Here is a 12,217-nt window from a genome sequence, read left to right as displayed (position 1 = left end):
AAAAAAACCTTGTTTTTCCCCCCTTTTTTTGCCCCTAATTCCTGAACGGTTTGGGCCATAACCCCCAAAGTCAATCTCAACCTTCCTTTTGTGGTATGGAACCTTGTGGTACAATTTCATAGAGATCCATACACTTATACACAAGTTATTGTCTGGAAACTAGAAAAATGCCTTTTTTGGCCCCTTTTTGACCCCTAATTCCTAAACAGTTGGGACCATAACCCCTAAAATCCATCCCAACCTTCCTTTTGTGCTATTGAACCTTGTGGTTGAATTTCATAGAGATCCATTCACTTACACTAAAGTTATTGTCCGGAAACCAAATGTCTTCAGACGACGATGATAGCAATATACGAACGTAATTTGTTTGCGGTTGTATAAAAGTAGTTCATCTGCACTGATTTTCAAACTTATCAAATACTTTTGCTTTTGTATAAACCTTGAAGGCAGGAGAGCACTTACAAGACATAACAGACAAATGCCTGGTATTTCTGTCTCCACAGCTCTGTTTTGAGGACTCCAATAAAAAAAATTCTTACATTTTTGAGAATTCTTTTAGATAATGTCAGAACTGGCAGTTAGTATTAAATACATGGTTATTAGCATATAGTCACTCTACCAATTTAACTAACTTGCATGATGTCTAATAATATACTAAAAAATCATCTCATATTGTTTCTTTATATTATTATTGAATCAGTATATAATGTAGCAGCATAAATTACCTGCGATAATCCATCTAAAGACTCATCTTCTGTAGCCCTTCTCATTTCTTCCTTAATCTCTTCAAAACTATTGACATTTTTTTTCACTGTCTTTATTTTTTCTTTAGGCTTTCTTTTCTTGTTTGTTTCTCTCCTTTTTGCTCTCTTTGGTGGAGTTGGCTCAAATGCTTCATTATCTACATCTAGTGATATATCAATAGAATATATAGGCTTATTGAGATTGTTACCAGTCAAACACTTACAAATCAAAATGTAAACCTCTCCTTTCAACAAATTTTGAAAGATATTTTGTCATAGAATTTGTAATAATGGCCCCCCAAAAAAATAGATGTGGTTCTGGACACTCGACCAACCCATTTTTATACGCTCCTACCTTAACTTTTATTTTCCAAAGAAAAAAAAATTTGAAAATGGTAATTTTCGGTGTAAATGGACAAAAAGCTCTTCATTTAGCATATCACAAAATCACTGTGATCGGAAAAAAGCTCTAACTTTTGCTATGTCCACAAATCTTCGGGTCTCATGAGCCCTATTTGTTAAAGCGTTTTTGTGACTGTTAAAATTTCAAAAGTTTTCAGTAAATAAATATTAAATGAAGCTCGTTTGGAATATCTAGTATTCTTTGTACAGTAAATAATTATAAAAAAATGTGAGTCTTCCAAGAAAAGATGTCTGTCACCAGGGGGTACTTTTTTTTTCTGAAGAAAGAAAAATTATATACCTGCAGTTTCATCTTCAGGCTCCTTGATTTTCATTTCTTCTATAACTTTTAATCTTTTTTCATCAAATCTAAGGATTGAATACTGAAAATAAAAATTCCAAGATTATTACTTTTGCCTCTTCATATATAACTTCCATCCGTACCATTTAGGTTAAAGCGAGAGGACTTGACAAAATTTGTAGCCAAAACTTATATAATGAGATGTGACAGATTTTATACCAGTTCCAATATTGGTGAACTACTTGACCAAAAATGAAAGTTATGCTTGCTAAAGTGAACCCCAGTTGCAACTTTTTAATGTTGTTTGAAAATTATTATCATTATAAGGAGAATCCCTCCTCTCCTAAATTGCCAAAATACTTCCAGGAATGTTTCCAGAAAAAAGACAGTTACATTAATAAAAATCAAAGTGCTTGTGAGCATTGAAAGATTACTTTCATTTTGCTATTTGAATTCAAAATTAAACATTGAATTGCAATGAAACACATGTAGGCAATATTTTTAATTGAAGTTACCGTAGAAAGGCTTGTATAGTTCGCAGTGGTACATAGTCCGCACCCCCTTCTCCCCACGAAATTTTAGGTAAAAAAACTTTTTGTAACTGTTAGAAAAGGTCTAATGAAACTCCGGTAATTTCAAATCCTGTGCGGTCGTTTGCGGTATTTTCTTGGAAAACCCTGTTTTCCATCATCAAACAGAAGCTGAAACTGCTTGTAACTGATTCTAGAACGCTTCATGATTGTTAAAATAAGTTTAATTCACTTAAAAAACAATTTAGAAACTTGTGTATGTTTAAACAGGAAGTTTAAAAAGCACGTGTAAAAGAAGAAATTAACCGGTGAGAGTCGAAATCCGTACATAACAGATATCACTATAATACGACTTTGAAAGTAAAACAGTTCCATCCTTTTGTAAAACAGTCTTTAATATATCTATCACATTAATGTTTGAAGGGTCTTAAGCTAATACAAACCATATTAGTCAGTATGAAACACCAAAACGGAACGAACAATGACCGATTACGTTTTGTAGTTTACAAATTCTAAGCTGGTTTACGGTTGTCTTTTTCACTATGTTTGTATCGTTTCAATCAAGCAGATACCAGTTTATTTCAACCAATGCGTTGAAAAGAAACGAGAAATTTGTAATGAAAGGTTTAGTTTTTATATTTATCAGTATTAATTTGATATTGAATAGAAATAACTTATTAATATGGATGAGTTAAAATTATTAGTTTGAAAAATGATAAGAGCGCCCTCTACAATATAAATAACAAAGATGGCGGAACGTAAACAAACCACCTCGCCCGCGAAATTGAAATTTTTCTCTTATTTCTTGCTTATTGTACTCTATAGTCCGCACCCCGTCTGGAAGGTCCAATTTTGGAGAATAAAACCGCGGACTATACAAGCCTTTCTACGGTATCTTCCTTTGTCCATAATTGTAGTTTTAACAACTTGATTTTTTTTAGAACAGATTCATACATCATGCATCTGTAATTTTAAATAAAACAGTTTTCTTGACAAGTATGATTATACATATACACATTATTTTGTAACTTGAATATGTGAGTATGTATCATTAATCAACTGCTATACATGGACATAAATATGATCTAAAGAAAGTTGACCTCATTAAATTAGGTTGTTTTAACTCTCATACGAGATAAGGCTAGAAGATATAGCTATCAAGCCAGTGACACAAGAGTTTTGATTGTCTTCCAGGGCAGACGTGTGAGCTGTCTCCAATAATATAAGCAAGAATGGCAAAATCCATAATTTGATATATTGGAAACCCAAAATATCACTCAAAAAAAGTAATAAATGGAGAATGTGTCCATGAGACATGGATGATGCCCGTGTTTGCATATAACATTATAAAAGGACATAACTACAGAACTGGAAAAGTAACGCCACCCAAAATCTAACTTGATCTGTGTTTTGTGGTAATAAGCATTGTGTATAAGTTTCATAACATTTGGTTGAGGCAAACTAAAGTTACAGAACGGAAATCAATTTAGGTATGTACGTACAGACAGACAAGGGTATACCTTAATGTCCCCTCCGCTATGGAGGGGGCATAGAAAAAGCATGTTCACAACTTAAAGTCCTGTAGAATATTCTGTGCAAGTGAGGTTGAATTATGCCCAGATGTTTTGAAGGAGTTACTGATTAACAAAGTGTGACACTAACAACATAAGTGATCCCAATGTGTCCCCTTATCTGAACGATGTCAGGCAATACAATAAATGCTGACAACATAAGTGATCCTTTTGTGTCCCCTTATCTGGACGATGTCAGGCGATACAATAAATGCTGACAACATAAGTGATCCTTTTGTGTCCCTTTATCTGGACGATGTCAGGCAATACAATAAATGCTGACAACATAAGTGATCCTTTTGTGTCCCCTTATCTGGACGATGTCAGGCAATACAATAAATGCTGACAACATAAGTGATCCTTTTGTGGCCCCCTCTCTGGACGATGTCAGGAATTACAATAAATGCTGACAACATAAGTGATCCTTTTGTGTCCCCTTATCGGGACGATGTCAGGAAATACAATAAATGCTGACAACATAAGTGATCCTTTTGTGTCCCCTTATCTGGACGATGTCAGGCAATACAATAAATGCTGACAACATAAGTGATCCTTTTGTGTCCCCTTATCTGGACGATGTCAGGCAATACAATAAATGCTGACAACATAAGTGATCCTTTTGTGTCCCCTTATCTGGACGATGTCAGGCGATACAATAAATGCTGACAACATAAGTGATCCTGTTGTGTCCCTTTATCTGGACGATGTCAGGCAATACAATAAATGCTGACAACATAAGTGATCCTTTTGTGTCCCCTTATCTGGACGATGTCAGGCAATACAATAAATGCTGACAACATAAGTGATCCTTTTGTGGCCCCCTCTCTGGACGATGTCAGGAAATACAATAAATGCTGACAACATAAGTGATCATTTTGTGTCCCCTTATCGGGACGATGTCAGGAAATACAATAAATGCTGACAACATAAGTGATCCTTTTGTGTCCCCTTATCTGGACGATGTCAGGCAATACAATAAATGCTGACAACATAAGTGATCCTTTTGTGTCCCCTCATCTGGACGATGTCAGGAAATACAATAAATGCTGACAACATAAGTGATCCTTTTGTGTCCCCTTATCTGGACGATGTCAGGCAATACAATAAATGCTGACAACATAAGTGATCTTTTTGTGTCCCCTTATCTGGACGATGTCAAGCAATACAATAAATGCTGACAACATAAGTGATCCTTTTGTGTCCCCTTATCGGGACGATGTCAGGAAATACAATAAATGCTGACAACATAAGTGGTCCTTTTGTGTACCTTAATCTGGACGATGTCAGGAAATACAATAAATGCTGACAACATAAGTGATCCTTTTGTGTCCCCTTATCTGGACGATGTCAGGAAATACAATAAATGCTGAAAACATAAGTGATCCTTTTGTGTCCCCTTATCTGGACGATGTCAGGCAATACAATAAATGCTGACAACATAAGTGATCCTTTTGTGTCCCCTTATTTAAACGATGTCAGGCTATGCAATAAAAGCTGACAAAGGATCCCTATATGTCCCTTATATGGACGATGTTAAGCAATACAATAAACGCTGATGATGGATCCCTATGTGTCCCCTTATCTGGACGATGTCAGGCAATGCAATAGGGAAAGGGGGAAGAGAATCAGGTTGTACCTTACTTTTACCAATTCCATCAATTGTGAAAAGCTTCAAATAAATATATTTGAGTTTACACAAGCAAGTGTACATGTGAAAAATGAAGTCCTGTTACACTGGAAAAACAAACCAGAAAAATTTCAAAATCAAAATGAAATTTTCTTTTATCAATACCAACAACAGTATAAAGTTTTGAATCAGGCAAACAAAGTATACACTAGTAATTGTGTCATATGTGAAAATAAATTGCCTTGGATCTAACAGTTCAAATCTAGACCAAAATTGAATGGGAGCTTTCTTCCTTCAATCCTATGTGTGTTAAAAGTTCATTAGAATTGTTTTAAACAGTTATTCAATGTACAAAGTGTTGACATGCTGACAGATTACTGTATTCCATAATACGCCCCTCAAAAAATTGGTGCCTGAAAATCTGAAATGTGCTCACACATTACGAATCATCACTGTTAAACTGCTGATCAAATATGAAGACATTCTGTTCAAAAGCACTCGAGAAATGTGTAACGAAAATTTTGAAGTTTCATTCAACATACTTAATAATTGAAAGTATTGGCAAACAGGATGTAGGTATCAGACAGATCTGAAAAGTGCTCATATGATTCAACTCATCACTGTCAAGCTGCTGACTAAATATGAAAAACGCTTAATATAGAGGAGGCATAATACAATCTTACATTTTCTGACAACAATGTCAACTTTTTCAGGATGAAGGACCCTAATACACACATTTTATATCTACAACTGGAGTCATCTGTCCACTGGTGATATTGTACAATACAATCAAATCTAAACAGCATCACATCCAACGGTTCATCATACATTCTGAAATATTTAAGACAAGTCAGTTACAAATCAAAGTTATCTTCAAGTTTCATTTTAGGTTAGAAAAAAATAGACAGACATTTTCTTATGTAAGCATCTGTAACAGCTTGAGTAAATTCAAATTGCTAAAGAAATAGAAGGTGAAGGAGATATTTTACAATGGCAAAAGTCCTGAATAAAATTAATGGCAGCGAATCTTTCTAAATCTTTAGTACATACAGGTAATAACAGATTATTCCTCTTGGTTAATCATTGAATATTGTATTAAACGAAACGATTATTAATACAATTATTGCACTGAAGCATACACTTTGTCTTATCAAGGAATTGTTCCTTCGCTAAAGGTTAAAGGTTCTAAAACAGGAAACAAACATGGTAATTTGAACAGGGAATTTTTCTCTCTAAAATAAAGTTTATGGGGTTTCCTTTTTGGCATGTTTTTTATTTGAACCATTTAAGTAAACAATTTTTGGCATTTTTTTGTGTGGACATAATGCAAAAATATAAATCTGAAAGATAATTGATTGATTTGGTGTTTCATGTCACTTTGGCTATTTCGTGGAGATCAGTTTTTATTGGTGGAGAAAGCCAGAGTGCCTGGAGAGAACCACCGACCTTTGGCCAGAAAACTGACACTCCTATTCAATAAAGATTTGAGTACAAAGTACCTTCCACATGCAGGGTTATGAACTCACAACCTCAGTGTTCCCAGACTAGTGATACAGAAGTTGAACTAATTAGACTGCCCCTAAAATCATGTCTAGTAATTCATCCATAAATGTTTTAACCCCAAATTTATTTTTGTGGATTTTTTGTTTAAATTAAGGCAATAACATTCATTATACCTTATGTTCTATTTAAAACTATGGTGGTCATGTTTGGAACTAGATTGAAATATTACTCAAAAAACATAATTGAAACACCCGAGGTATCAATCCTATGAAGTTTGCATATATATGGTTCAGTAATTTTGAAGAAGAAATTTGAAGAAAAAGTTTATGACTGAGGACAGGCAACGACTTGCACAAAGTGATGTCAATAGCTCATATGGCTCTAATTGGCCAGATGAGATAAATGTACAAACTCAACAATGACAACCCTGTCTCATAAACAAATTCAATGCCTTATGAGAATAAGGAAATTTCTGCCTCAATAACACGGAGAGTATGGAAATTTCTTCCTCAAACATTTCTGAAAGCATAAAAAAACTAACACTTCTGAACTAGATTGTTCTTTGTTGTATAGTTTTTGTAAAACTTCAGGAGTTTCTGGTAACTGGCTTGCTACTAATGGCTCATAAAATGGTAGATTTTCTTGTCCATCCATAACATCAACTGCTGCCTGATTACTCTCACCAATTTTCCTTAATTTGATAGATATCATTTCTGACCATTTCTTTGGTTCTAAAAATGATGGAGTAGACTGGGCCTCTTTTATTCTCCTGTAAAACAAAAACAAATAAAAAATAAAAGCTCCAAAACGCCAGAACTCATCATATGGCACAAAACTGATATTTTGATATTTATTCATCAACAAAACATTTTAAATTAGCAAACATTTTTAAAGATTTCACAAGAAATCAAGGCCAATAAATCATTCTTTGTCTTCAGTACCAAGAAAACATTAACACAATAGTGCACATGTTGAAATGTCTTGCCTGCTTTACTGATCATAATTGAATTATATGATAAAAAGGTTCTACTACAGGAGTAATACCACCAAATCATAGTACGTCACATCCGGTTGCATACAAAAAAAGGGTTGAAAAAAAAATATTCCCTTGAATTTGAGTTGTGGGAAATTAATCCTACATTTCATTGCAGTAAAAATTTCTGAGTCATAAACATATATCTTGGGTGTTTCAAAGCACCATTATATTTTTATTTGGTGTTTCTATAGAATATTTTGGAAACTTTAGGTTACATGGTTACTAAAGCGTGTACACAGGAAAAACTTCCAGTGATGGTTATTTTCTTATATGCAATGAAATGTTATGTGAAATTTTGTCTATAGTACTGGACAGGATAAAACTTTACTCATGCCCAGTATTTCTATATTTGAAACAAAGATAAATTCTACACAATTTTTTGAAAAGTGCAAATTTAACAAAGACTAATAGGGGAAAATCAATGGTGGTATTGCACCTACAGGTTAAACATAATCTTACCTTAACATTAGCAATGACCATGGAAATGAGGGTCAGGTCAGATCATCTCTGGCAGACAGACATATACACCTTACACCAAATATAGCTATATAAACTATTACTTACAACTGATTGATTGTTGTCTGTTTAAAGTCCAGTAACAATTATTTCATATCGACTCAATTGAAAACAAATTAAAAATTAATGCAATAGGTAGGTTCTGCAGGATGGAATGACCAAGATAAAGGGCAGAAAATTTGGACTGCAACTGGAAAATAAGGGCATTGTGGACAGGGGGAGAAATTATGTCTTGCAACAGGCCATCAATGAATCCCTCAGAAAGTTGCTATTAGGCTTCTGTAAGATACAGAGTGTGAAACTCACCCTATGTAGGGCATCAGATTTAGCATCCCCATTCCAAACAGATGTGGCTGCATATTTATTAGGGATGTCAACGAGTACTCGAGTATTCGAGTATCGCTCGATAGTACCGAGTATCGAATATTAAAACGATACTCGACTAATCGGTTTCCTGTTAGAATATTGATGTCTTCTTTATATAAAATGATCTTAAATACCTCTTTCGGAACAAAAATGCATCACTGATTAATCATACTGGTAAATAAAATATGTTTTGTTTGAATGCTTGTGCTTAATTGATGTTTAAAATGCCTCAGAAAATACGTGGGCTATACCTAGGCTAACACTTTAAACTAAACATGTCTTAGCCATTCCGTCACATCGGTACAGTCGGAGAAAATATTTTCGTCTGCAAGACTGTAATTTACAAAGTTGCAAAGCCGACTTATAATACCCAATAAAAGTTGGACAATAAAATGTTTCCAAATAAAATAAATTCGTTGCATCCTCTGGTGACCCTCAGTGAATAGTGAAACTTCTAATCCTTACGACTTTGTAAACATTAAATGTGTTTTCTTAAAGATTACCCAATACTATTGTTTGATATGGTGTTTCCTTGTTATAATTTTGAATAGGTGTTCATTAAATTATAATGATTAAATTATTTGTTTTTTTTTACTTAATAGGTACTTGTAGGTAATGAGCTATTAATTATGGTGTGTAATTCCTTGTCCCAGATACTTATGTAGATGGTTTTTCGTCCGTTGAACCAAAAATTTGTAAGGGTTCCGCGGAACCCAGTGTCTCGCCTACTTTTTCTGTTAATCACAGGCTCAACAAAAATGAGGAAGTAAATCAATAAAAATATTCCTCTTGATACTATCTTTTGATTGTAAGAAGCTTCTGTCCAAGTTTGGTAATAATCCAGGATAGTTTATGAATCTAATAAATGTTTAAAAACTTTAACTGCAGACTGAATGTAATGTTAACTGGAAGAAAACAAAAATTCCTTCTAGATACTAGCATTTGATCATAAACAAGCTTCTGTCCAAGTTTGGTAAAAATCCAAAATAGTATAAGAACGTAATTAAAATTTTAAAAACTTTAACCACAGAGTGAATGTGTTGTTTCCTGGCAGAAAATCTAAGTCCATTTAAAAGTAAAATACGGAAAAAATGGATTTATTTTTTTACAAAATTTCCTTCTAGATACTAGCTTTTGATCATAAACAAGCTTCTGTCCAAGTTTGGTACAAACTCAGGATAGTTTAAGAAAGTTATTAAAATTTTAAAAACTTTAACCACAGAGTGAATGTAATATTTCCCGGCAGAAAAACTAAGTCCATTTATAAGTAAAATACGGAAAAAATGGAATTTTATTTTTACAAAATTTACTTCTGGATACTATCTTATGATCATAAACAAGCTTCTGTCCAAGTTTGGTAGAAATCCAGGATAGTTTAAGAAAGTTATTAAAATTTCAAAAACTTTAACCACAGAGTGAATATTTGTGGACGCCGCCGTTGACGGAATGTAGGATCGCTATGTCTCGCTTTTCGACTAAAGTCGAAGGCTCGACAAAAACCACAAAATCTAAAATACATATTTTTGTGTTTTCGTGTTGTAAATTATATTCCCGAGCGAGTACTCAAGTATCGCTCGATAAAACCAACGAGTACTAGATTAGTAATTGTTCACCGAGTTGACATCCCTAATATTTATACATCCTGAACACCCAAAAGGACACCACACTTTAGTTTTACTGTCAAAACAGGAGAATTCCAGGCATGTCCATATTCATTAACCCAAGTCAACCCTTGCTTTTAGTATCTGAATAACAAACCTAACGACAAAAACATAGTGCTGGCCAATGAACCATGAAAATAAGGTCAAGGTGACTGATCAGATAAATCCTGCCAGACAGACAAATACACCTTACAATCATTCAAAGCACCAAATACAGTTGAAATTCTGCTGAAAGTATTTAACATGTTTAAGAAACAGACCTAACCACAAAAACTCAATGTTGATCACAGATTCTTTAAAATGAGGTCCAATTCAGGTGAAGCCTGTCCGACAAACATAAATACCCTGCAATCTTGGAAATGATTCTTTACAGCAAATAAAGTTGTCCTATTACTAATAATAAGTGAGAAAATAGCTCAATAAATCAAAGTGCTTGTGAGCATTGATGGCTAAAGATTGCTTTCATTTTGCATTGTTAACATAAACTTAAACATTGCATTGTATTGTATTGAGATTTATACAAATATTTTAAGCTAGGCAATAATGGTTATAACATGACTCAAAATTATCAGTCACAGACATTAATGCACATTTTTTCCTTTAAGTTACAGACATTATCATGATTTTATTTATCCTTTAGTAAATGGAAACCTCTGCAAAAGGATTCCTCAGTGGTTGTTAAGGATACAAGTTGCAAGATAACATATTCTAATCAAGTTATATTTTCTTACTTGTTGATTTTCAGTGATGCAGCTATCATATCCTGTCTAACTTTTCCAGTAAAAGAAGCAATAAAACAACTAAACATTCTTTCTATGTCAAGGAATACCCGTTTAGTGGAACTCTCCCATCTATAAACGCTAGATGCATCTACAAAATTCATTAAAATTAATAGCAGAATAAAAGAAACAACAATGAAACCTACACAAAATTAACACTGTGTCTTTTAAAGCATAAACATTGCATATAAGATTACCATTACAGAGAAGAAATTATTAAAGCAATTATATCAATTATATTATATCATTATATTAAGCAAAGGAATGCTGATCATTGCATTGAAATGATGGGTTGATATAGCTTGCTCCCAAGGGTGAAAAGGATCGACTAGTTTTGTTATTTGCACTGAATTAGAAACTGTAGAAAACTAGTTTTGGGCCCAATTCAAGGATAATTTTTAGGGTTTTTCATCAATTAATATATGTCATGAACATATAAAAGAGGATAATTTTTGGATTATTCATCAATTAATATATGTCATGAACATATAAAAGAGGATAATTTTTGGATTATTCATCAATTAATATATGTCATGAACATATAAAAGAGGATAATTTTTAGGGTTTTTCATCAATTAATATATGTCATGAACATATAAAATACAAGTAAAACTGTGAGCTACTGCTTTTTATTTCATACTTGACCATTATGTCTTAGAAAATATAAGTAAATCAGTTTACAGGAAGTTGACTGATGAATCTGAAAACACATCACACGGTAAAGTATGCTTACATGAAACCTTGTAACAAATTTTAGGAAGCTTTTATTTTGCAGTTCCCTATAAAAATGAGACAAAACTTTCAAACATGGCCATTTCATGCTAGAATAAATAACATCACACTGTACAGCATGTTCACATGAAGACTGATAACAAATTTAAGGAATCTCTGATTTGTAGTTCCTGAGAAAAATGCAAAGGAATTTCATGGGACGGACTAACATACAGACGAATTAGCATCCCTATGGTTGGTCAGTATGTTATCTTCCCAAGTTTTCTATAGTAAACCCCTTCTTTTTGCCCTAAATGTACCTCTTATTGGACCCCATGCAACAATTGTTAACTAACAACTAGACATGCAAGTCTAACATACTATAAAATCTTAAGTACATTTGACATGGAGTTTCCGAGAACTGGTCGCAGACAATTTCAGGTGCGAGGACTGGAGGAATTTAATAATTGA

General features: G+C 33.5%; 1 protein-coding gene and 1 long non-coding RNA gene across 4 annotated transcripts in view; one reads left to right on the top strand and one right to left on the bottom strand.

Moving 5' to 3' along the window:
* LOC127709331 (uncharacterized) overlaps nt 1–12,217 on the top strand; it is a 317,830-nt gene that overhangs the window by 48,540 nt on the left and 257,073 nt on the right. The window lies entirely within an intron of this gene.
* The window catches only part of LOC127708918 (uncharacterized), a 132,406-nt gene that overhangs the window by 22,551 nt on the left and 97,638 nt on the right, over nt 1–12,217 (bottom strand). For all 3 annotated transcript variants that reach the window (XM_052214114.1, XM_052214096.1, XM_052214105.1), the window contains exons 8-12: nt 10,988–11,126; nt 7,219–7,446; nt 5,858–6,005; nt 1,447–1,528; nt 726–907 (exon numbers count right to left, since the gene is read on the bottom strand). In XM_052214114.1, coding sequence (XP_052070074.1) covers nt 726–907; nt 1,447–1,528; nt 5,858–6,005; nt 7,219–7,446; nt 10,988–11,126 — 779 coding nt within the window. The remainder of the gene's footprint in view (nt 1–725; nt 908–1,446; nt 1,529–5,857; nt 6,006–7,218; nt 7,447–10,987; nt 11,127–12,217) is intronic.

The sequence above is a fragment of the Mytilus californianus genome, unplaced genomic scaffold (genome assembly GCF_021869535.1).
Source record: "Mytilus californianus isolate M0D057914Y unplaced genomic scaffold, xbMytCali1.0.p SCAF_1, whole genome shotgun sequence".
Taxonomy (NCBI): Eukaryota; Metazoa; Mollusca; class Bivalvia; order Mytilida; family Mytilidae; genus Mytilus; species Mytilus californianus.
Note: the sequence above shows the minus strand (reverse complement) of the source record. Positions and strands in the feature narration are given on the sequence as shown.